Consider the following 27,210-nt stretch of genomic DNA (forward strand, 5'->3'; position numbering starts at 1 on the left):
CAGGAGATTGTTTTCCGGACCCCCGCTGGACCCCCAGGGACTTTTGGCCAGCTTGGGGGGGCCTCCTGACCCCCACAAGACTTGCCAAAAGTCCAGCGGGGGTCCGGCATTTGGGGGGGTTCGGGAGGGTGGGGGATTTAATTTAAAGGGTCGGGGGTGGGTTTTAGGGGGTTTTAGTGTGCCGGTTTTCCTGCCATTGTTTTAGGGCAAGTAAGTACTTCCCTCCCAAAGTTGATGAAGTATTAAGGCATTTGGGGTGGGGGATTTAATTTAATGGGTCGGGGGTGGGTTTTAGGGGGTTTTAGTGTGCCGGCTCACGATTTTCACGATATTTTAAACACCCAAACGGCAACAATACGATTCCCTCCCCCTCCCAGCCGAAATCGATCGTTAAGACGATCGAGGACACGATTCACATCTCTATGAGGTATATATTCAGTAAGCTGGCAATTGGACAATTTATCCAGCTACAGATAGCTGGATATCTTGTCTTGGCTCTTCAGTGGGATAAATGTCCCACTGAGTATCCCCAATTAAAGTTTTCCAGATAAATTTAAACCTAACCAAATATTTTTTGAATATCTCCAATTATGTGTAAAGTTATCCAGCCTCTTGTGGCCAAATAATTTTAGCCTTAACCAGCTATATTTAAAAGAATATAGCCGATTAAGGGCAGAGCTGCAGTTTTAGGTTTAAAAAAAAGCCACAGGGCTAGTGGCCTTATCACTCCCCTTCCCCTGCCCACTTGCGCTCCAAATGCTGGCCCAGTGTGCAGTGCCCCACAAACCCCCTGCATCTCATCATTGATTAAATTTTAAGGGCTGGATAAGCAAGGGAAATATTCAAAACTCACCATTTAGGCAATAACTTGTGAGTCATCTGACTAAATAACTTTGAATATTGAACTCAATATATCTTAAAGATGAATATAGCATAGAAAGCCTAAGAGTGACTTCATCAGAAGAGAATTCTTAAAAGACAATACCATAGCAGTGATAAAGCATGCCTGGCTTTAATTCTAAAGAAAGCAAATTTCAATTATATGGCAGACATTACAAACAGAGGTGTACCAAAACAGGACCTGTAAAAGGCAAACAGAGCAAACAAAGGCAAACAGAGCAAACATCCGGCAAACAGAGGGAAATGCACAAGATGACTGAAGCGTTCCAATATTTGGTGCACATTAAAAGGGACTTGTGACTATCATTGACTGCCGTGCTGATTATGTGTAAAAATAACATTCAGATTAACCATATCACTTGTTCTTGAGATGCAGGGAGAAACCATGACAATTATCTTTATATTTTCTCATCAAGCAATAAGGCAAAGTTAATTTACTATGAGTAGGCAAGGAGAACTGAAATTGATATAAAATGTCCCCCTCCTTATAACAGGTATGTTCGGATAACAATAAATGTGTTAACCAGGAGGAGAATTTGTTGTGGCAGGTTTTGACTGCTTTAGAGGAATATTTTGGGTAGAGGGTGAACAAGATTTCTGATTGCTAGATCAGCAGCCCAACAGTGCCGGCCTGGGAGCTTTGAAAATATGATGTGGCAGATCTAAAAAGTTCTGGCTTGGTGACCCGACTGCAAATCTCCACTGAGCAAAGTTCCAGTATATTCCCAGCAGACAAAATTTCCTAAAGCAACATGCGATAGTTGATCACCCTATCCTATAATAAACGTAATTCTTGTCCAGGCAGCTGAAAGTAGCATGGCTGAACAATAACTTTTAGGCAAAGTGCTCCCTCATGGTACTTGAAGGCAACCATGTAGTGTTGCAGTAACTAAACAGTGATATCAGCATATCCCGCTGTATTGGGTGAAATAGAAAAAGAGGAGCGGGTAGTGGAGGGCATGCGGATAATTCTTTTACTGCTCTGCTTTTGCAAAATGGATGTTTCCAGCTATGGGGAGACCTCTTCAAGGTGACTGAGCTCACAGCCTGGTTAGGCTTGGAACTTCTTGTCCAGCCAAGTGGACACATCGTCCGATTGAAGAATAAGCGGCCTTGAAGTTAGAGTATAAAACTTTGGCTCGTGCTGAGTAAATGCTATGCTAGCAACCTTTTGTTTGTGTGATGGACCCTACGTCACCATTAAGCCCTGGGTATCCCTGTATTCGGAAAGCAGTTTGGTGTAAGAAATAGAGGAGGTTCCATTCAAATGCAGCCCCTCCCTCTGAGGGTGCTGGGATGGTCCACTCCCTGAGAGTTAGCAAAAGCAGCTTGTAAGAGTGGCTTTTGTGAAATTAGGAGGTAACTGAGGAGCTGAAGCTGAGTTGTATTTTTCAAGCCCAGTCTAGCCCAGCCTGTGCAATTTCCAGGGGGTTTTACAGTTTTCTTGGTAGGAGGCCTGGTGAAACCCTGTGTACCTTCTGGATTCAGGGATTGAGGTTGCACAGGTCAGGGTTCTTGGGACTGTACAGGTTGGGGAAGACCTACCTCTCTACAGCTCAACAAGGACGGAGGAGGTAATTTGATTTACCAGGGAAGAGACTTTGTCTTGAGGCTCAGGAGGAAGTGGTTGGCTGGCCCTGCCTATCTGAAGGGAACATCAGGAGTTGCTGTTCCAGAAGGATTCCTCCCATCATGGATCAGGTACAGGGAAACAAAACTGTGACTAAGAACATTTCTGACATCACCGAGGACACCCACCCAGACTGTTTGCCCCCGGGGAGAGAAAGGGACTTGTAAACTCTCTGTGCCATGTCTGTGTTGTCCATTTTTATCCGGGGTTGGAGGGGAATCTCTGCCATACAACAAAAACGGGTACCTTTTCAACCCAGGGCCTCCACTCCTCCACTCCCTGGAAAGTGGGGATACCCTAGGTCCCTGTGAGGGACACTTCTGCACAGATTGAAATAACAGTAAATTGAATTGCTTAATTATGGGGCTAAGAACTGAATAAATTGTGCCCATATACCACTGCTTATCTGCCAGTAAAATCTATTTTGGACACTACCACAGAGTCTAGAGTGGTTTGTTCTGGCATAAACAGTCCACAGTGGACCTTTACTACTGTGTACTCCCCTCCCAGGCATATACAGATCTGCAAAACACCCTTAGTACTCGGGACCCTGAAAGAAAACGTTCCCCCCCACCCAACAAAGGGCTCACGCCTTGGGGAAGAGAAGAGATCGAATCAGCTAGTCAGGGTCCCTGCCACAAGAGACAAATAATTTTTTTTTATGGTCTTCCCATGCAGGAGAGGCACACCGTGTTGCGCGTCCCGTCTGCGCTCGGCCCGCGCACAGGACTGCTCACCTTTCCAGCTCCTCGGCAGGTCCCGGGTCGGCCTCTCCCATGGCTGCAGCTAGCTCCTCGAGGCCTTGGCGTCCCGCGGCGGCAGTCGCCAGGCCTTCCTCAACGTACCAGGCCTCAAGATGGAGCTCGGCGTCCTCCGTGGCATTGGCCCCGCCCCTAGGCACGCACGCGGGGACTGCCTGGCCCCTTAAAGGGCCAGGGACGGGACCAGGCTCCGCGGCGCACCCTGATTGAACATAGTATATCAGGAAGTTCCTGCCTGCACTTCCTTGCCTTGGCAATCGGGTCGACACTGTGTGTGTACTAGTTTGCCTCAGTGTCTCTTCGCTTGTTCCAGTCCTTTTCCAGCATCCTTCTGTTCCAGCGTCCTTCTGTTCCAGCATCTGTCTGTTTCTGCATTCCCTAAGCTTAGTATCTCTTGGATTGACTCTCTGTGGTACTGACCTCTGCCTGTTCCTGACCACGCTGATCGCTGCCCGGATACTGACCTTGCTTACATCCTTGACCTCGTCTGACCTCTGGAACCTGACCCCTGCTTTGGTTGACTACTCTCGAACTGACCTTTGGAACCTGATCCCTGCTTTGGCTGACTATTGGAACTTGACCCTTGCTATCACTGACCACGCCTCATTGAGCCTGGCCCTGCTCCTAGCCTTGACATCGCAGACACTGTTCTAGCCTTCCTTGTTTCCTCTAGCCTCCAGTCTTGACATCGACCGCGCACCCTTGATCCTGGTGGGCACACTTCCTTTCCGGGAGATCCTCGAGGCCCACCTAAGTCCAAGCGGCCCGGGTCCCAAGGGCTCCACTCGGAGGGACCGCGGGCTTCCAGTGGTGAAGCTCATCCTAGCCTCTGTCTCCTCCTATGCTCCGCCTCCTGGTGGCAGGTGTTTCCTGAGCCCGACCAGGGAGCCATTCTCCACTGCCTCAGGCCAAGGATCCACCTCCAGGCGCAACACACCGGGTTGGGGGTCACATTTGTGCTGGACCTCTTGATTGTTTTTAATGAAAGGCATGACTACCAAGAACCAGACAGACAGGCCCACATTTTCAGCCTTGATTGCTCTAAATGTAATATTTATTATGTTTTGCTCATGTACTAGAGAACATCAAATTAATATTATTGCACAGTATATTGTTGCCTGTTTAAATATGTTTGCAAACACAGCAAGGCGTCAAGGAGTCCACTCCACTTTCTCTTAAAATTAAGTGCTAAATGAAACAAGGAGCTTAAACAGGCCCTTATTGCTCAAGCCCTTTATTAGCACTAAATATCAGCATATTCATTTTCCTGCCTTCATTTCCTGTGTGGGAACTCTGCCAACTCATTTAATGGAAGAAAAGTTTACTTTAATATCCTCTTAGCTATTGACTGCTTAGAAACTGCACAGTTGATATAAATTACACCTTTTAAGGTTTAACTGGCAAACCATAGGAGATTTGACCCTGTGGAAAACTACCCACTCTGCATGGCTCTTGGTTTGAAATAGGTTTTGATGGACTGTGATAATGAGCCATTTAAGGGGCTCAGAGTTGCTTCTTCTCCCAGTAATGTACCTATGTTTTGGGGGTAGGGAACTAACCAGGGGAGAGTTTGGAGGAGAATGGATACAAGAGGTTGCATTGATGAGTCATTGAGTACAAGCCCTCTCATCTCCTGTTTCCCTGCCACTTGTCAAAGAAGCTGCCTGTAGCCAAACTACTGCTGCTGCTGCTGCTGCTGCTACTACTATGCACATGCAGTCAGTGCTGTACAGATACACATGAGACAATCCCTGAGCTGGCTCGGCGACAAAAGGCTGTGCACTGCCACATGGAAGTTCCTCGGTTCAACCCAGAGTTAGTTCTTCAGCTTCCCAGGTCAGCTGGGAATGGAGATGCTGCACAGGCAGCATTTCCAGCCCTAGCAGATAGATAGGTCTGGCACTCATGCAATGGTGACATCTAGTGGCCAGGTTCAGGGCCCATGATTGCAGAGTTCTGGAAGGAGACCCGGAGCACGACCCTGGCTGAGGATTGTCACTGCAGTGACCAGAGGGGGGATTTAATAATAATTACAAACAAAGGTTCATGCCACCAGGATTCCGGTCCTAGTTCCGACCAAGATAGAGACCCAAAGGAGCAAGAGAAAACTGACGGGTTAAAAAGAAAACAAAAACAAAAAACAGCGTTCCTGCTCTATGGAGATATCTCAGCCTTGCAAAATGGGAGAAACTCTTACAAGATTAATTTATTTAAAAGGAATTTATATCCCACCTTTCCCAAAAAACAATTGTCCAAAGTGGATTGCGTAGTAATCGATGCTACTGCTTGCAAGTTAGAAAGTTGTACCAATTTGCCCCCTTTTACTGTGTGTATCACCGTATCTGTAAAAGTTGACTGAAATTATACTCAGGTCATGCATTGGAGTCTCATCCTATTGTGAGCTGGAACTAGAAGAGTAAAAGATGCTTTTGATAGGACACCTTGATACTCTACATTAGCTCGATTGAACATTTGCTAGCTTTAATTAGGTAGTATGCATACCTTTCACAGGCATACACTGGATCTTGACAACTTGCCTCTAATTGGCCTTGAATGTAATTACATGCTCTATCAGGTCAGCGGTGTGCTTTATTATGAAAGATTTAAAGATATCCATTTTTTTTAAACAAAGAGAGACTTTTTTCCAGACCTCACGTTTCTTTTTTTTTTTTTTTTATGGAGATTAGGAAACTGACAAATTGAAGCCCCTGGGACTTTGCATACAGACTCCATGCATTTTGTAAACCCTGGGGTCTTAATTAAGGAAAAAAATATATTCTGTGATTCCTTACCAGTGTAAACAGATTTAGAAAATATTCTCTGGGACAATGCAAAAGGACTGCCGAGAAAGCAGCATCTTCTTTCTTTCTTTATTTACTATTTATTAAGGCATTTTATATACCGTCATCCCAAAAGAAGATCACAACAGTTTATAAAAGCGAGATTCATATTATAGGTCAACAAAACACATTAGGCCAGATTTTAAAAGACCCGCGCACGCATCCATATGTACGCTGTTCCTGGCGCGCGCACGCGGTCGCAGCTATTTTATAACATGCGCGCGTCGGATCAGGAGGAGGCCACCTGTCCACCCGTGCGCGCGCCGGGTTTTAATGTCCACACGCGCATGGGTGAACAGGGGGCCTCCTCCGCGCGCAGAGGGGGGATGTTTTTTAATTACGTGCAGCGACGGGGTCAGGCTTCTTCCTGGTTCCCTTAATCAGAGCGGACTGGGAGGGAACTTCCCTCTTCCCCTACCTAACCTTCCTCCCTTTCCCCCTCTCCACCCTGACCCCTAAATCTAGCCTAACCTAACCCTTTCTTTTGTTGTTTTGTAACTTAGCTGCTCCGATAAGCAGAAGTAAGTTACGCGCGCCAGCCGGCTGCCAGCGTGCGCTGTCCCGGCCTGCCCCCCCCCCCCCCCCGCTCTTTTCATCTGGCCCAGCACTTCGGCGCATATCAGAGGTTACGGGTATGACTGGGCCTTTTAGCAAATGCGTGCAGCGCACTCAGGGCCCAGCCACGCATGTAAGCCTCAATTTTGAAGCGGGCGCTGGCCTTTTAAAATCAGGCCTTTAGTGTATTAGGGTTGTCTTAGGACACTTTATATCACTCATTATTTCTCATACATTCTTCTAACGTCTGACTATGTTTTTTTAAATATTTTATTTCTCTGCATGTTGATTTATTATGTTAGATCATATTATACACTTTATGCTTTCGATGTCTACCTAATATTTTTGTTTTTCATGGAAATGTCTTGTTTTGTAATAATTTCTTGTACTTTGCCACCAGAAGTAGTTAAAATATCTTAGAAAATAGCTGGCAAGATTATACTAACTTATAAACAGACTGACATGGAGGAGTGTGGTCTGATAGTCTGACATGTGAAATGCACTACAACTTTCAAACAACTGCACACAGTGGCATATACATGCATATGTGGCCGCATGCAGATTTACGATAGTATTTTCTATCCCGCGCATATCAGATACGTGCATATTATAAAATACACATATCTTTACCCCGGAAAATACGCACATAGGTGTGCTTACGTGCAAATACATTTAGTGCAGTGAAAATGAGTATTTCAGTGCATTGAACACGTGTACGTTTCCTGCCTGTTTAAAAAATATGCTTGCGAATATTTTACACACAAAAATAAAACTGGATTTGCTTGCGTAAATTGGTATATTTTAAAACATGAACGCATAATTGAAATGACCAGTTTTACTGTCACAACAAAGCTTAGTGAGCCCTTGTGCCGCTGTTAAGTTTGCGCTGCCTATCTTGTGCGAGCACAAGATAGGCCTTAACAGACAGCGGCTGACACACCGTGGCAGTAGGTCTTCTGCCTAGCCAACCGCCTCCCCCACAGGTTGAGCCCTGAGGTTCTGGTGGCCGGCAGGACTTTCTTATCGTGATTCAAAGGTGGTGACAGAGACTAAACAGCTGGGGTGAGCTGAGTGAGATCGGAGTCCGTTCCGAGGTTGAGACGAGAAATGCAGAAACAGCACCAGGGCAGACAAGAATGGAGAGTGGAACAGAGAACCACAGGACTCGTAAGGAGGACATCAAAAGCAAGGCAGTAAGCAGGAACAGCAGCAAGAACACCGAGAATGCATAAGAGCATGCTGAGCAACTAGCACTGCCAAGAAAGTAGAAGGCCTACTGCGAAGACACCGGGTAGCAGTTCTGAGCCTCCTTTATATGTAAGGCAGTCTGTGATGTCATCTGAGCATGTCACAGGAAGTCCTCCCAGCAGGACCTATAAAAGAACTCAGAAGCTGTAGGAAGTTCTGCCATGTTCCTTGGCTGCAACGTGATACCAGAGGTGCTTCAGATAATTACTCCAGCAGTTCACCCAAGCCCTCCTCCAGGTCATCAAGACACTCCCGGTACTTCAGCATGAACTCCCCAGAGTTCACCCAAACCTCCCACCTGACTAATAGTGCATGATAAACATATTTATTGTCACTTACGCAAGATAAGCAGCAGGTATAAAATTATGCAGGTAAGTTGGCAAATCTACGCACATGTCTTTTAAAATAGCAGCTTATGTGCATAAATGTCCCCACCCCGGAATGCTCCTAGACCACCCCATTTTAATGTATGTATTTAAGTGCATGAAAGCAAAAAACACGCGTGCATGTAGGACGTTTATAAAATAGCACGTACGCGAGTAGATGCTACTTGTGTGTGTATGTGCTAGTTTTTACATGTGGAAGTCTTTGAAAATTCACCCCGTAACTTGGAATGAGGTTCCCAGCTGGCTCCAAACCGTTTGGACATCCACGGATATGAACTTGTTTTTCTTAAGCAGGCAGCACTGCCAGGGCTGGCATTAGACACACCGGAGCCCAGAGCAGACGCTAAGGAGTGGGTGCCCCCCCCCCCCACACACACACACCCCAACACAGAATGCTGACCCTGAGGATTACGAGGCCATAGATACAATGAGGAATAAACCAAGACAGACTCAGCCTGTCCAGATGACATGGAGTCAGCTGGGAACATTTTCCCTGAGTATGTGCTCTGCATATTGCTTTCGTGTTCATGGATTAGAAAGAGATGTGTTCAGTAAGTTAGTGCAGGGAGCGTGTTCTCTGTGCAGAGAACCTCCAGAATGCATATTTGTAGTCAAAAGAAGGAGTAGTCTAGTAGTTAAAGCTTCAAAAGCAGCGTCAGGAGAAATCTTGGGATGCATTTTAAAGCTCCCACTTTTATGAACTCCCTGTTCTTTCCCTATGCAAGTTCTGCTCTGCGGGGTAGATTTTCAAAGACGCACCGATTTTATAACATGCGTGCGTATGTGCAGGCGGGTCGTAACTCGCACGCGCAAGGGAGGGATTTTCTGAAAAAACGTGTGGCAACGCAATCGGGCCATTGCCAGTCCGCTCCAATTAAGGAATGGACTGGGAGGGAACTTCCCCATCCCCCTACCTACTCTTCTTCCCTTTTCCCCTCTCCTTTCCTTCCTGACCCCTAACCCCCCCCAACTAACCTAATTTTTTTGTTTTTTTAACTTAATCGCTCGCCTGAGCTGTGCCCGGGTCGTTTCAAATATGTGCTTGGCGTGCGCATGGCCCGGCCACACGCATATCTCCCAGTTTTAGCGCGTGCCAGGTTTTAAAAATGTAGCAGTATGGTTTTAATGTCCTGTGGATCAGACTCTTATGCTTCTTATTTGGGTGCATCGGTGTGGATTAAAAGAGACTGCCAAGGCTTTTAAATGCAGCCGTGTATAGATTAGTTATGTCAGTGCCAGGTAAACTTCAGGGATTCTGGGGCATTAATAATCCCAAGAGCTAAAACATAAAAGGAATCTCCAGATGTTTGAGAATAATCATACTGAGTAAATATCCATTGTAAGGTGGACTCTTATGTATTGCTGAGTAAGTATTGCACCTTCTGCTTCATTCCCATAGCTGTAAAGCAGTATTTTGGTGACATCTGTGTACTTTTATTATCCCTATGCAAAACCTTCTAAATGTAGAGCTTAAAATAAATAGGGACAGGTGTGTCTGTGCAAAGAATGCTCAGCACATCTGGCAAAGAGGATTAAACTTGACTTGTACACCAAGTTTGAAGCAAGAAATTAACTCTCATACAGGTGGTATTCCAATGTGAACGGAGCGGTAAATGGAAATCTCTCGGTTACTATGAAATGGAAGAATATGAGAACTCATAGAACATTTCAGCTTTGACGCTGCCATTTTCTTCTTTCTTTAGCTTGTCTAAAAATAAAGAAAAGTGGACATCAGGCACGCACCAAAATCGTGAAATAGGCACACAAGCCAGGCTCATGCACGCCCACCGAATTTTAAAAGCTGCCCGGATGCATGTGTACCTCCTGCGCGCATACCTCAAACGTGTTCGAAAAGGGGCGAGGGAAGTGGGCGTGGTTTGGGCAGGGTGTGGGCATTTCAGGGCGTGGCCAAGAGATGTCACCTGGGCGGGGCTCCAGATCCCCTGCCGCGTAAGTTTACTTCTGCTAGGGATGAGGTGTAAGTTAAAAAATAAAAAGAAAGAGCCGTTTCTCAGAGGTTTAATGGGTCTGGGGGGAGTGCAGACTATCAAACCAGGGGGAGTTTGGAGGACCTAGCTCTTAACTGGGCAAACTGAAGGCCAAACTGGTGTAACTGGCAATGGCGTAGATGCGCGTCCCTTCTAAAATTCCCCAACTTACATGATAGAAGTGGGAGTTATGCGCATAGGTGCGCACCCACTTAAAATTGGGCATGTATATACGCATAATCAGGCTGTTTTATAACATGTGTGCATATATGTGTGTGCGGAAGTTATAAAATGCCTGCGTATCTGGGCTCGCACCAAAGAGCACCCGCGCACTGGTTTGAAAATTACCATCCCTATGAGGACAATTTTCAATACCTTATAGTCAGTTAAATGGCGCTGCCTGAATATTTGTCCACCCTTAGCAGCTGCCACTTAGCTAACTGTTTATCCATCTAAACAGCCAGATAATTGAGGGGCAGGGCAGAGGTGTTTCAGAGTGGAGCTACATATCTGGCTAACTTAGCCTTATCTAGCTTGTCTATCCAGAAAAGTTTAGGACAGCTATTTGGTTGTCTTTTAGTTAGCTGGGTAAACTTGTCAAACTATAAGTAAGCCCAGCGTATTCTGCTAGGCAGCAATGCCATTGATTATCCCAGACAAGTTAACTGGATAAGTTTAGTCATCTAACTTGTTCAGCTGGATAGCAGCTGAATATTGTTCTCATTGTCATAAGAGTAAAATCTACAGTATATAGAAAATGGTATTTCTTTTACTCTAATGATAGAGCCATACTATAACAAATTTGTAACAAAAAATATAGACAAAATACAATAAACTTTGATTAATACATGATCACAAAACAAAAAGCAAATCCAATTCAAAAAAATAACAAAATAATTAAATCATAAATGTAATTCTTACTACCTCCACCATAAATGATAAAATAAAATAAAAACTAAAAGGAGATATAATAAAAAAAAAAAAAATACTTGAAACAGTGATGAGGGTCCAAACATTCACTCTCACATCTATCACCGCACATACATCTTTACATGCACAGATCATTGAAAAAGAAAAAAACTACTGCCCACAGAAAAAGATTAAAAAACCCAGAAAACAAACGTGTATATTCCCCTTGTTAATAGATGTTAGAATGTCCTCTTTGAATCCAAAAATAAGTCACAGAAGGACTTAAAGGAACTCTGTAAAGTCCAACAAATCTTAGAGATGGCAACTTTCAAATTAGTGCGCAGGGGCACTCTGGCACGCATGCCTCAGCACGCACCCAGATATGCAGCCCTTTTATAACTTGCGTGCACATATGCACACACATTATAAAATAGCCTGGCCACGCACACATGTGCAGCTAATTTTAAGTGGGTGCATGCCTGGGCTCACAAATCCCAATTCTACCACATAAGTCAGAGTATTTTATAACGGGCACTCATCCATGCCATTGACAGTTTCACCAGTTTGTCTACCAGTTTGCCCAGCTAAGAGCTAAGTCCTCCAAACTTCCCTCTTTTGATATCCTGTACTTCCCCTGGATACCCCAAATCATTTAAACCCGACAGAAATGGCTAATTAATGTTATTATTTAAGTTACACCTCCTCCATAGCAGAAGTAGAGTTATGCAGCAGTGAACCTGGGTGTGTGCTGGGGCGTGCGCTTTCATGCACATCTCTTGGCCATACCCCAAAACTCCCTACCCAGACCAAGGCCTCACCACGCCCCTTTTTTAAATCACGTGAGATGTGTGCATAACTGGAGAATCGCTCACATCTGGCTGGCTTTTAAAATTTGGTCAACACACATAAGCCTGAATTTTAAACGCCTGGTGCATCCCCTAATTTATCCACAAGCCAGGCTTTTGAAAATCACCTTTAAGCTCATAATGTGTCCCAGGTTCAAATCAAATAATGTAGCAGTTGCTTTCAACAAGTAAGATAGCAATCATCAATCAAACCTGACATTTTCCCCAGGTAAGGCTTTATCAGGGGCATCTATAATACTGTCCAAAATATATACATAAGCGTCCCCATCAGCATCTTCACCTAACAGAAATTTCAAAGTCGTCCACACACAAGCATCGTGGTACATGGCAATTGTGTCTGGACAGGTTGGAAATTTCTGTTAGGTGAAGATGCTGGTAGGGGTCGCTAATGTATACAGACCAGTTGGTACATTGGTTTTGGACAGCATTATAGATGCTTCTGATGAAACTTTACCTGGTGAGACATGTTAGGTTTCATTGAAGATTGATATCTTGCTTGTTGACCGCAAATCCTACCTGATTTCATTTGAACTCGGGACAATATATGAGCTTTATGTAAAGATAGTGGTGAAGATTTGTTGGACTTTACAGCATCCCTTTAAGTCCTTCTGTGACCTATTTTTGAATTCTAAGAGGGCATTCTAACATCTATTAACAGAAGGGATATATATTTTTGATTTTTTTAATGTTTTAAAATCTTTTTTTGTGAGATAGGTTTTTTTTCTTTTTTGCTGGCCTGTGTGTGTAGAAGGATGTATGTGTGATGAAAGATATGTGAGTGGATGTCTGGACTTTCATCAGTATTTTTTACTGATGATTTTTACTGATGATTTTTTTTAATTGTATCTCTTTTTATTTTTTGTTTATCTTGTATTGTTATTTATGGTTGAGGTAGTAAAAATTACATTCATGATTTATTTATTTTGTCAATTATTTTGTTATTTGTTTGGATTAGGTTTGCTTTTTGCTATGTATGATGTATTAATAAAAGTTTTGTATTGTATTTTGTATTGTATTTTGTAGATATTTTTATGTTAAAAATTTGCCATAGTATAGCTGTATTATTATTCTGTCATTGATATAAGCTGCTGCACAATTTGAAACCTTTATATATTACTTAATCTTGTTTTTACCTTATACATTTTTCTGCTCATTTTCTTATAACTTTTTATCAGGCTTGTTTCTTCTTCCTACAAATTCAGTTAATTATTGAGGATTCTGCATTTTTCAGTGGTTTTATCTTTTTTTTTTTTTTTTTTAACTCTTTTCCTAAAATTAGACTTGGCTGTGGACAAGCGGCAATGGTGAATGATTTATTGTTTGGCATGACCTAGATATTAAAAAGAAAATATCCATCTTTGTATTTTGAAGAGTATAATTGCACCAGATGCTACAACATGTCATACCTGTGTAAAAGGCACCCAAGGGACTGAGCAGTGAAGACATAAACAGTGTGGTAAAGGAAGCCAAGGGGAAACTCTGTTTAGAACAGCATTTCCCAAGGGGGACGTGCCATTCATGGCATTCTGCTTCACTAAGGCGAGCTGAGATGAATAACCATTGTGCATGCATGAGGCAATAGAAAAAGCATCTGCAAGTGCCAAGGAGTCCACCTGGTGTATGAGGAGACCACCGCTGAGAATTTTGGGAGCCACATCTTAGTTTGCGAAAAATCGAGGGCTGGAATTGATTGTTATGTTCACTATGGATTATGCTACACATTGGCGATTGCTGAGAGGTGTAACATGCACATTTTATAAATAAAACACAGTGTGCAGTCAAAACACAGTTTTCCTCCAGGTGCCTGTGGTAGCCTACCTTCTAATCAAGTGACAGCGGTGTGAGGTGTGTTGAGTTTCTAGTAGCTAGCAGTATGCCCCCACATCACTATCAACAGTTTTTTTCTTGGGTTCTGCCGATTGCTGCTGCTGCTGACAGACTCACACTGAAATAAACTGAAATTGGTCTAAAAACTGAAGCAAACATTAGGGGGTCATTTTCGTAGCGTATCGCGTGCGATAGCTAGATCGGGGTGGAGTCGGTCCCAGAAGAGGAGGAGTCAGGGCATCGTCGGGGTGGACACGGCGGCAACTTCGCTGGCGACGAAAAGGTAAGAACCCTTTTCGCTGCCAGTAGCACGCCCAATAGCACCACCTTTTACGATGGCGCTATTGGGTGCGATCGCTGCCAGCTTTCGCAGGCCCTCCCCCTGCTTTGCCCCCCCCCCCCCGTTACCGCCAGATTCTCTAAGGTCTGCGACCTTAGAAAATCCAGGCCACAGTAACATATGTAACATAATGATGGCAAAAAAAGACCAAATAGTCCATCTAATCTGCCTAGCAGGCTTCTTACAGTAGTAATCGCTGTTCTGTGCAGGCTACCCCCATGTTTCTGTTAAAGGTAGTAACTGCTGCCCCATGCAGGTTACCCCCCATTGTTTCTGATAAGGGTAGTAACTGCTGCCCCATGCAAGTTACCCCCATATTCCTGATAAGGGTACTAACTGCCGCTCCGTGCAGGTTACCCCCATGTTTCTGTTAAGGGTAGTAACTGCAGAAACATGTACCACAGTTCTAGATCCAAAGTTATCTCTCTGGTTTTTTCGTCTTCTGGTCTATGATGCAGCCTGTATTAACTCTTTCCAATGCATTTCACATGCATTCTCAGATGGGCAGAAAATAATTCACAGCTTTAAGCCAGCATCAAATGAGTTCTCTTCCAAGGTGAGTTGATAAGCTAGCAAAGCAATAATCAGCTCAGAATGCGTTTGTCTAAAACTGTAATTCTGACCTCAGAATTGGTAAGGGGCAAAAAAATAAAGGAAGTGGAAATGTTACCTGACGCGGGTCATTTCAAATATACATCGCTCTTTCTTAGAATCTTTTAACACTTTTAAAGTAATAAAGACGAGGTTTTTACTTGGTGAGTGAATGGGATGTTTCAGGTTCTGTTTCTAGATTTTGGACTTCTGCAGTGCGGCCAGTTGGCGAGACTTTGCGCCGTACATGATTCTGTACAACTCTGTGCCAGCCTAGTAAAGAAGTTGGAAGAGTATCCTTAATGGTTCTGCCATGCCAGGCAATGAAAACATTCTAAAAATAAAGCTTTTCAGAAGAGCCCGGTGACTAGAAAAAGCAGGAAGGATGCCCATGGGCAGCTGTCAAGCTGAAAATACTAGTTTGGAAAGATGGGGAATAAGGTGAACAAAATTTGCAAGGATCTGCTCATTTGTTTTGCTTTTTTTTTCCATAAGAATCCGTGCTATTTGTTTTGTACAAGGAGTCAGAACCCGATGAAATATTTTATGGAAAAGGCAAATACTCATTGGTAGCAGAAATTGGGAGCATGGCATTCAGCTGAATTTTCGCTAAAAGGGAATATAAAGTCAATGACAAATTCTTTAAACAAACAAATAAGCAAAATGACTAGTTTAATTATGATAAGTCTTCTGTAAGTTTCAGGCAAAAACTTTAAGCTGAAAAGTATCTTTTATGAATTATTTTCAAGAAGGAAGCATTCTGGTTTTCACACTTTTCACTTTGTTGTGAAAACTCTCACCCATCTCTGAGCGCCAAATAATATAACAAGGGAAAAGCTCCATCTCTCTAATGTTTCTTTATTTCACTGTACACCATATTATTCATGTACTGCCAACATCTGGAAGGGAAGGGAAGGCAGACCTTGTACTAACATCTGTGCTCCTGCTGCAATGGGATATCCTTTCTAAAACCATCATAAAGATTGTGTTTGGCTTGAGATAAAAGGATTTTTAAAAAAAAATATAGCCATGTAGTATTTTTCCAGCTCTAGGGGGAAAACAAGTCAAAAGTAGCTGCTCAAAGCTATTATGTTTAGTGGTTGAGTTTGTAGCTACACAGATTAAATATTTCTGGTCAAGAATTAGGAATGAGTCTTTCAGACAGCCTGGTCTTCCTGGTGACTGGATTACACTCCCCACTGTTGTCTGAGCAGGGAGGAGGTGTCCCAGTGGTTACAGCACTGCCCTATAACTTGGCAAAAGTCTTGGGTCATGACTTCAAAACTCCTCTGTGCCACCAATATGAGGGTGTGAGCTTGGGTAAGACACCGGAAGGGCTATTTTGAAAGCTGATTTCCATGGCTAAAATGAGTTTTTAAAAATTGCCCACCCAAAATGCAAGTAAATGTACACGCATTATTCTACAATCTGCGTATTTTTATCTGCGTTGTCCTTTCCAAGGCCGTGCTTACATCAGAGGAGAATAATTACATTCGTAGATAGCATTTCCAAATCTAGACAGGTTATTTTCTGTTAAATTTTTCCTTCCATAAAAGAAGTAGGACAGATTTGGGAAACCCTGACTTATTGGTTCTCTAAAGCTGTGGTTTTCAACCCACAGGACCTGTTTGCCCAGCCCGGTTTTCAGGATATGCATAATGAGTAAGCATGAGATATATTTGCATGCACATTGTATATAAATCTAACTCATGCATCTTCATTGTGGATATTCTGAACATCAGACTGGTCAGGCAGGTCGTGCCACCCAGGTTCAGAACTGCTGATTAAAAGGTATCACACGCTGTAAAGACTACTGATGTGCTGGAACAGTAAGCATGTTGGGATTCTGTAATCTACAGAATCAAAACTAATACTGTCAATAAGTTAAGGGGTCGATATTCAGTGGCCGCAGAGCAGCCAACAATAACCAGATAACTTTACTTACCACTGTATCTTTATCTGGATATTCAGCCGTACCTAATCAGCTAAGGAGTAGATTTTAAAAGAAGCGCGCGGTTCGCGGCACGAGCACATGGACGCGCTGATTTTATAACATGCGCACGCGCCTAACTAAAAGAATAACAAATATTTTTTTTTGCGTGCACCAGCAGCTTCCCTGGGACAGTGGCCCCTCCCCTCCCCATCCAGACCACGCCCCCGGCCCACCCCTTTTTCAGGACCCGGCACTTACGTGCATGGCCGGGCCCTTTGGAAAATGTGCGCGGCTCACGCAGGGCCCGGCCACGCACATAAGTGCTGGTTTTTATGTGCGCGGCCGTTTTAAAATTTGGCCGTAAATGTCAGCCAGATTTAGGGAATGGCTGTTTGTGTGACTGCACTGTGGGGCAGACAGACTTAGCCAGTTAGCACTAAATATTGTACTAATCAACTAACGTAAAAAAAAAACCCCACCACTCTGAGCATGCCCCAGCCTGGCCCTTTTCAAGTCTGGCCATTTCTATTTACACAGCAATCTTATGCAGAGAGATTTTAGCTGGAAGACAGGAGGAAATTTTAACTGGCTGGATTTATGAATATTGACTTCTTTGTGTGTTGTACTCTGCCTGACAAATATTTTCAGGTATTATAGTTAATGGCTAGAATAAAAAAAATATATATATATCTGTATTTATATCCATCTCTCTCTCTCACTCTATAAATATATAATATGCTTAACTTTGTGGTGTCTGTCTGTCGAGGGATAGTGGTTGTGGCTCTGACTCAAGAGGGCACTGTTTGTAGTGAAACACATGCTTTGGTTTTGGTAACTATGTGAAATTCAATTATTATAAAACTTGGTAGGAGATTGGGGTATTGGATTGAGTGTTCCAAGAGCCATGGAGGATGATGACAAAGCCTGAAGTGGCCCTACCTGTAGAGGTGCCAGAGGCCAGAAATTTGCCAGATTATGGGCATATTTGGGATGAATATGGAAGGCAGTGGGAGAAGGAAAAGACCAGATAGGACCAAGGAGATGTGGTGTTAGATTGCATATGGGAATGAAATGGAATGGAACAGCTCCCCTACGAGGAAAGACTAAAGAGGTTAGGACTTTTCAGCTTGGAGAAGATACGGCTGAGGGGGGATATGATAGAGGTCTTTAAGATCATGAGAGGTCTAGAATGGGTAGATGTGAATCGGTTATTTACTCTTTTGGATAATAGAAGGACTAGGGGGCACTCCATGAAGTTAGCATGTGGCACATTTAAAACTAATCGGAGAAAGTTCTTTTTTACTCAACGCACAATTAAACTCTGGAATTTGTTGCCAGAGGATGTGGTTAGTGCAGTTAGTGTAGCTGGGTTTAAAAAAGAATTGGATAAGTTCTTGGAGGAGAAGTCCATTACCTGCTATTAATTGAGTTGACTTAGAAAATAGCCACTGCTATTACTCGCAATGGTTACATGGAATAGACTTAGTTTTTGGGTACTTGCCAGGTTCTTATGGCCTGGATTGGCCACTGTTGGAAACAGGATGCTGGGCTTGATTGTCCCTTGGTCTGACCCAGTATGGCATGTTCTTATGTTCTAATTTATATGCTGATCAATGTGGAAGAATCTTAGCTGGGTAGACTGGTCTGTTTCTGCTGTCAGTTCTTATATGTTACTATGAAAAGCCAGAGATCAACTGGGGTCTATGGTACTGCATCAGGATGTAAACTGGGTAGACTAGATGGAAATTGTTGACATTATATGCTGCAATATTCTATGTTTCATTGTTTTTTTATCTTCAGATTCAGAATTGGGCATTGGTGCACTGACTACAAATGACAGCAAAGATGCAAGGGGGCCAACTGTTCCGAAAATATCTGGGTTAGAAAGGAGTCAAGAGAAGAGCCAAGACAGCAACAAGGACACGGTTCTTGAGCCTGCGGTGCCTGAGGACCCCTGCCCTCAGGCTCTGGCTTTGGCCGAACCTGAGTCGGAGCCTCGGCCTCCTCCACCTGCACCCATCCCTATTCTAGTCCAGCACACCGAGGTTCCTACCCAGCCACAGCTTGTGGCTTCTAAGCCGCCTCAGGCCCTAGCAGCTGATCCCGAAGTCTGGCCACCTCAGCCTCCAGCACAGCTGCCACCAAGGCCACAGTCCCCGGCTCAGCCAGTCCATCCGAATCCACCACCAGTGCAGCCACTTCCTCCATCCCAGAGCCTTTCTCAGCCACTGTCCGCATACAACAGCAGCAGTGTAAGCCTCAACAGCTTAAGGTCAGTAAAGCATTTCCATTTATCCGTACCCCTGTTGTCTGTATAAAGAATATATTCAGACAATGTGTCTGAGACTGATTAGTGTATCCCTGAGCGGTCATGCTTTAATTTAATATGTCGGAAAATCTGTTCTACCTCCTTAGCCTTTTATTCACTATCCTTCTCCATTGCTTTAAAATGTCTTATTTTTGCTCCCTGTTACCAGTTGGTATTCCAGTCTTTCCTGGCCACTTTCTCTGAGCAAGCAGTGAAGCAAAGGCTTGGCACTGTGGTGGGGACACTACCTTGCCATGGGTTCTATCGCTAAACGATGTTAAACTGAGATCTGGAATGTTCAAAGAACACTCATGCTCTTTCTTTTGGAATAGGAATACTAATTCCACTGTCACAGACAAGTTCTGCTGTCAAAGGGGGCTTAAAAAAAATCTTATTCAGCCTAGAAAATAATCAGTCTCATTTGTCTTTTTCTGGGGGAAGGGCTCCTGCCACTTTCCGCTTGCTCATCCTGGCTTCCAGCATCATGAATGAGGTTCATCATCATTGTTTGTTTGTATCATGCATTTCTAGCAAAAGAGTTCACAGAGTGAAACTACTCAGTACACAGATACACAGTGGTATTGGGTATGTAGGCCAATTGAACGTAGTGCATGTAAATGTGCATTTGGTTGATAAATATATGTGTAAGCATAACATATGTTTAAAGGCAGTGTTGTAGCAATGACTCAGTCGGTCTATAATTGCCTAGCTGGGTTGTAGACTTGGCGACCTAGACTGTGGTTTTACATGATCCAGGGCAAAGATTTGCGGGTCCTGTTGTGAGTCAAATACTACTACAAATAGCCAGGTTTCAGTCATTTACAGAGCCGAAGAGGTCTGACGGAAGCCTGAAGGTGGAGACTGATCTTGCAAAATTTCTCTTCCTTGTCTTGGAGAGCCACTTTTCCTGGGGAGCTGGTGCCACTAGGTGAGGTGAGATAGGACGTATATGGGGGAGTGTGTGGGGTGAGCCATTTATAAACGTAGGGTGGTGTCCAACCCTTGAAGAATTTGAATGCCAAGATTAAACATAGCGTGGTAGGGCACTGGGAGACAGTGTGGCATTCTTAGGATTGGGGTGATTCTTTCAAACGTATTTGTTTTCAGCACAGTTTGCACTGTGCCATTTTGTATGAGTTGCAGGCATCTATTCAGCATTTTTGGTAGCCTGAAGTAGGGGGAGTTGCATTAGTCCAGGCAGAAGATTACACAAACCTGGACAACTGTTGCAAAAGTGGGGCTATCGAAGAAGGGATGGAGGTGACATAGTTGGAAGAAGGCTGATTTTGGTGCTGATTGTATTTGGGCTTTGGTGCTAAGTTTGGAATCTAGTAGGAAACCCAGGCTCCTGTCTGAAGGGAAGATTTGTTCTTTCCAGAGTCACTTTGGAGTGACTATGCCTATAGTCGCTCTTTCTGATCCTCTGTTTTTTGAGGAATTAATTTTAATTTACGCATATTTATATTTATATTCTGCCTTTCATGGCACTTCAAAGCAGATTGCATTCTGGCACTCTAGCTAGTCCCCTACCTTCAGAGGGCTCACAGTTTAAGGGCCCTATTCACAGGGACGGTAACTTTTAAAAAGGCGCGCTAGCGCACATGTGCACACATTTGTCGGCCCGCGCCCAGGGTCATGGCCATTTTATAACATACACACATTTATGCACTCATATTGTAAAATAGCCTGATTGCACACACACGTGTGCTCAATTTTAAATGGATGCAGGTATGTGCACGCAAATCCCACTTCTACCGCATAAGAGGAGGAATTTTAAAAGGGATGCACGCCAACGCCCTTGCCACTAAAACCAGTTCGCCCAGTTAACCCCTCTATTTTAATAACCTTCCTTTCCCCCTGTGAGCCCTGACCTTTAAAACCCCGCTGATTTGCCTAGATCTTTTTATCACTTGCACATCATTCATAGCAGAAGTAATGTTACGTGGCAAGGTACCCCTTTGAGGTACAGTAAGTATTTATGCAAAAATTTCAGGTTAAAATCCCAGAATGCCCAGACCCCGCCCTTTTTTTGAAAACTTTTCATTTGTGCACGTGGCAGGAGATACGGGCAAATCCAGGTGGGCTTTTAAAATCCGCTCAGCGTGAGCGAGCCCTGCATATTTGCTCATCCCCTAATTGATGCACACATTGGGCTTTTAAAATTTACCTTTAAGCATTTTTCCGATGGACAAAATGGGAGAAAATCTTTAGTAAATAGAACCCTAACTTGTAGCATTCCTGCTCTGAGATCTTAGTAAATCATTAGGTTGATGATTGCCTGGGCCTAAGGGAACCAACAGTTGGATGTCACCTACAAGGAATAAATAACTACTTAGACTTCCAGCACCAATTTAAAACATGGCTGTTTACCAAACAGATTGACGTCATCTGTAACGTATCCCCCTGATCAGCACAAAATATTAAAATACTCAAATAATGGGAAACAGAAACTCAAGAAATTTGACCTATATAAAGACCTTGATGCATTTATATACTACACTGTGGGCAAATCTGACACCATACTGCATGCAAATTTGCCAGTAATGTAAGACCTTCCTATCCACTTTGTAATGGAATGTTGTAATATAATACAACCAAATACTCCCTCACTATAATCTACCTCAAGGTAATGTAACACCCCTAACTGTTGACCTAACCTATTACATTGTAATGCTCCTGAAGCAGCTTTGTAATGTTATACCCTCTTAACTTTTGACCTAATATGCCCCACTTTAATCTGTCTTGAAGCAGCCAACCAGCCACAAAAGGCAGAATAGAAATAATAAAATTAAATCTGAATAGATGTGGTATAGAATCTGATTAGTTTGCCAAGTGGGGTCATGTAGATGTTAAAAGTGCTGGAGATAAGATGGAGGACACTGCCTGAGGAGAGGGTAAGGGCTGGAGGATGCTTGCCCCAAACAGAACCAGCTTCTGCTGGGCTATGGCACTCTGAACCCTCATGTGCAGCTACCTGGGAGTTTCCCCTCAAATTTTATAATTCCCCCACCTAACCCAGCCATTGTATTTAGGGTCCTTGGCAAGGGGGTCCCAGGCCATGGCTCCCTATAGTACCTTGTACACTTGCACTCTGGGTATGACTGGTGGGTAGCACTGCTACATAGGCCCCTGGAGCAGTAGTGGGGAAGGGAGGGGAAACTGTGAGTACTGCCTCTGTGGCAACCCTAGCTCTGGCTGGCCTGAGGGGTAAAGGCTAGTCCAGGTCATTGAACCTTGGTCTTCCACAAAGCAGCGAGGCTGCCCACCTGTCCCATCTTCTGAGGTGCAGTTGGTATCTTCTCATACTCACCAAGGGGCTGATTTTAAAAGCCCTACGCGCGCCGGGCCTATTTTAGAAAGGCCCGGCGACGCGCAAAAACACCCCGGGATGAGTCTAAGTCCCGGGGCTTTACTAAAAGGGAGAGGCGGGGAGGTCCGGGGCAGAGTGGGGGCGGGGCCAGAGGCCTCCGACACAGAGGCAGGCTGCCGGCGTGCGCAACTTGTGCCTGGCCAGAGGCAGGCGCAAAAAGTAAGACAAGGGTCGGGGGGGGGGGGTGTTAGAGTAGGGCTGGGGGGGGGGGAAGGTTAGGGGAAGGGGTGGGAAGGTCAAGCTAGGGGGAAGGGAACGGGGCAAGGCAGCGCGGCTCGGCAAGCGCAAGGTGCCCAATTGTGCACCCCCTTGCACGCGCCAACCCCTGATTTTATAATCCACCCCTAACTCGGTACCCTGTGAGCCTGTAAATTATATTTCTGTTTAGCACTGTGTCAGGCAGCCTGTTAATAGCGGTAAGAATCATTTTTACAGTGCTTTGAATAAGGGTATATACAAACAACAACAAAAAACAGAATGCATGTACACCGCTGCCAACATTGTGGGGGTTCATAATTCATCCTTATAAAGAACAGAATCTCTGGTCTTTGTAGTTTTTCTATGCAGAAACAAGAAAAACATGTTGGAAAAGGCTTTTTATTAGCATTTGATCATAGGGCGAGAATGTTAGTAATTCAAAAGCAGCCGTACAGAATAATGTGGTAATTAGTACTTCTTCCTGTGGCTTCCCCTTCTTGTGTCGCTGGACACCAGAGGAGATTTCTTTATCAGGAGAATGCATTTGAAAATCTTTTCCAAGTTACAGGTTTTAAAGTTGAAAAGAAAGGGTCTAGATATAGATTTATGACGAAGAACATGGAAGCGTGATAATGGGTGCAGTTTGATGGCAAAGAGGAAGAGCACAGCTTGCATGTCTTTGATTCCAGCATTCTCTTTTCTTTTCCTTCGACAGCAGCAGCAGAAGCAGCACTCCTGGAAAAAGTCAGGGTCCCTCCCAGGCCCCGCCCCATCACCCCTCACCCGCACCATTCCCCCTGTCCTTGCCCAGCCACAGCCCGCTGCATAGCTTCACGCCCACCCTCCCGCCTCCCGCTCACCCGCATCACCCCAATATGTTTGCCCCTCCTGCCGCTTTACCTCCTCCACCTCCACTGACTTCAGGGCCCCTGCAAGTTCCAGGACATCCAGGCAGCAGCACTTACTCAGGTAGGAGCGGGGAGGGAGGCTGAGATGTTTGTGGGCTTGCTCAGCTTGGAAGCTGAGCCTACGTGTTCATGTTTTGTTGCCCTGCTGGAGGGTTTACGAGCCCCTCTGACTTACACAGGAACAGTCTTGTTTGCATTACCCTTGCTTGGCATTCCATCAAGACCCAGCATAATGTCCTGGTGGCTCCTTTCTTTGCTGGATTTGTTTCGCAGAGCTGCGATACAGCCATGCTGGAAGTACAAATAAACAGCTGCAGAGAAGCATATCAGCACAACAGAAAGAGGCCACGTGGCCTCATATTGTTCTTCTAGCTGCTGAGAATACATTTATTTTCTCTTTGCCAGCAGTTTCATTAGCATGGGGGGGGGGGGGATGAATCACCAAAGGGTTCTTCCATAGACACGGAAGGAAAGAAATGCCAAAGTAAATCTGAAGCATAGAAGAAGTCTGCGGTGTTGTCTCTGAATATTTTCAGCACTTCAGCCAGGACTCCAAATGTTGCCCAGTAGGGATGTGAATCGGGCTTCGGACGATTGAGAATATCGTACGATATTTTCAAAATCGTCAGAAATCGGGGGCTCCCCCAAAACGATAGGAAAACCCCATGATATTGTTCGTGGGGGTTCTCTTATCGTTTTGGGGGAGGGCAGGAAAAACGGCACACAAAAATAACCCCTAAACCCACCCCAACCCTTTAAAACTAATCCCTTAGCTTCCCCTACCCTCCCGACCCCCCCCAAAAAACTTTTTACAGGTACCTGGTGGTCCAGTGGGGGTCCCGGGAGCGATCTCCCGCTCCCGGGCCGTCGGCTGCCACTAATCAAAATGGCGCTGATGGCCCTTTGCCCTTACCATGTGACAGGGTATCCGTGCCATTGGCCGGCCCCTGTCACATGGTAGGAGCACAGGATGGCCCACGCCATTTTTATAGATGGCGCCGGCCATCCAGTGCTCCCTCCATGTGACAGGGGCCGGCCAATGGCACGGATATCCTGTCTCATGGTAAGGGCAAAGGGCCATCAGCGCCATTTTGATTAGTGGCAGCCGACGGCCCGGGAGCGGGAGATCGTTCCCGGGACCCCCACTGGACCACCAGGTACCTGTAAAACGTTTTTGGGGGGGTCGGGAGGGTAGGGGAAGCTAAGGGATTAGTTTTAAAGGGTCGGGTGGGTTTTTTGTTTATCGGCTCGAGCACAGCCGATAAACAAAACCGCGATTGGGCCGTACGAAAAACAAACACGATGTGAATCGGAACCAGAATCCGAACCAATCCCGGTTCCAATTCACATCTCTATTGCCCAGTGTTTTGCTGGTTTTCACCTCAACATTGTATATTACATTTTTAAATGTTTTCCTTCTAGTACCTTTATAGAACATAGTATCATTCAAGGCAAGATACAAAGTATTGCGTTTACTGTATTAGTCTATTTGAATATGTAGAATTAAAGGTCAACAAACAAGTTATGGGTGAGACCTTTTTATTGGACAAATACATTTGTACTAACTTTTTAGAGCTGATGAAAGCAGCAGAGCTCTCAAAATCTAGTCAGAAATGTATTAAGTTAGTCCAATAAAAATGTTCCCCCTCAGCTTCTCAGATTAATCTTTAATCTTACATGGGACAAAATGTGAACGTTCAAGGTTAGTTTGAGAAATTTATAAAGACTTACAAAAGGTTGAAAGCACCAAACGTAACTGAACTCTTGCTTCATAAACAAAGCTCTTTACATTGCCTGATTCAATAATCTTCTTTATTTAAGATTCTAACGTAGCCTCTTTACTCTTCTTCCCTCCCATGATAATCTTATGGCAAGCACAAGTAACGCCATGTGCAAGCAGGCAGGAAGGCAAAACCACATGTCCACATCATGCCATAAAAAATGTGGTATTGAAAGGTCTGCCACATTATTTCACCTGCACAAGCAACCATTAAACACAGCTCTGCTAGCCAAGTTCCTAAAAACAGCACCCTAACTTTTGCATCTTCTCTTGATCTTTATTCCAATTTATATTTAAACATATATATTTTCACCCCCTTTTTTTGAGGCAGCTTGTTTTGATCACCCTTCCATGTGAAAACTGTTTTTTTCTGATAGCGAGAACGAGATAATGTATTCTTTTGTTGTGCATGCAATATTCATACTTTCCGTGTATGGCTGTCATACACACCTGATGGGCTGGTGAAGGTCAGCACAGAAGCACTCCTCTGGTTTATTTGATTGGACTGATCAAACAGAAGGCATTTTCAAAAACTCTGCACACAATACTTCCTCAGGATTGAAATAGAAATCATTGCACGATACAGAAAAACGCACGGGAGAGCCGGTGATCGCCCACTCTCTGGCGCGCCTACAGGCCACTCTCCTGGGCGCATGATTCAGGAGGGTGATCTATGCAAATTAGGGCCCGCGGCAGCTGTCAGCGGGTTTGACAGCCGATGCTCAATTTTTCCGGCGTTGATTCTCAAACCCGCTGACAGCCACAGGTTCAGAAACTGGACGCCGGCAAAATTGAGCGTCCGGTTTTCGGGCCGCGGGCTGATTTTAAATTTTTTATTTTTAATTATTTTTTACTTTTGGGACCTCCGACTTAATATCGCCATGATATTAAGTCAGAGGGTGTACAGAAAAGCAGTTTTTACTGCTTTTCTGTACACTTTCCCGGTGCCGGCAGAAATTAACGCCTACCTTTGCGTAGACGCTAATTTCTGAAAGTAAAATGTGCGGCTTGGCCGCACATTTTACTTACTGAATCGCGCGGGAATGACTAATAGGGCCATCAACATGCATTTGCATGTTGCGGGCGCTATTAGTTTCGGGGGGGGGGGGGGGGTTGGACATGCGTTTTCGACGCGCTATTACCCCTTATTGAATAAGGGGTAAAGCTAGCGTGTCGAAAACCTGCGTCCAAACGCGGGTTAACAGTGCGTTCCACCAGAGCGCACTGTACCGTATCGGCCCGTATGTCGTGTGCTTAATTGCCTACTAAATTATCTTTAAAAAAATATTTTGACCTGGTAGTTCCTTTTTTCTTCCAGCTCAGTTGGAACCAGTATTGGGATTCTGGTACCTTAAGCCTTGATTTGCAACTACCTGGGGAATTTTCCCCCATTTTAATTAGACCCACCTCCCATTATTTCTAGTTTGGTCATTGCAGCAACGGATCCCTTGGCCAGGAGCATGCACTGTGGCTTCTTTTCAAACCCCAGCATTGTGGACAATAAATCTGGCCATCAGGTGTCACCCTTAATGAAGATGATGACTCTCCCCATCTAGTTCGAGCTGGACTGGAATGTAGAAGGCCTGATCCAGGAATTGAATTGAGGGACGCTCAGCATAGCAGAGTGCAAAATTGCCAGTGAGGCAGCAGACCTGCCTAAATTACTTTAACAAGAAGCTGCACATAGTATTAATGGAGTTACTTTCCGAAATGTGCACTTATTTCCACAGATAAGTGGATTCCAAAAAAAATTATGCCTGTTGGAATCCTCTTGGTCCTCTTGACATGTCCTGAAACTTTGGTGTGTATAGCACACAAAATAATTATTAGGGACACACACAAACACGATGATCTCATAAGATTTGTTCCCTT

The 27,210-nt window shown here is 44.4% G+C and overlaps 1 protein-coding gene across 7 annotated transcripts in view; it reads left to right on the forward strand.

Annotated features, from left to right (window-relative positions):
• AUTS2 (activator of transcription and developmental regulator AUTS2) overlaps nt 1-27,210 on the forward strand; it is a 1,828,564-nt gene that overhangs the window by 1,720,465 nt on the left and 80,889 nt on the right. For 6 of the 7 annotated variants that reach the window (XM_029612215.1, XM_029612220.1, XM_029612218.1 and 3 more), the window contains exons 7-8: nt 18,575-19,046; nt 23,366-23,619. In XM_029612215.1, coding sequence (XP_029468075.1) covers nt 18,575-19,046; nt 23,366-23,619 — 726 coding nt within the window. The remainder of the gene's footprint in view (nt 1-18,574; nt 19,047-23,365; nt 23,620-27,210) is intronic. The other variant, XM_029612216.1, reaches the window with a different exon arrangement.

The sequence above is a fragment of the Rhinatrema bivittatum genome, chromosome 8 (assembly GCF_901001135.1).
Source record: "Rhinatrema bivittatum chromosome 8, aRhiBiv1.1, whole genome shotgun sequence".
Taxonomy (NCBI): domain Eukaryota; kingdom Metazoa; phylum Chordata; class Amphibia; order Gymnophiona; family Rhinatrematidae; genus Rhinatrema; species Rhinatrema bivittatum.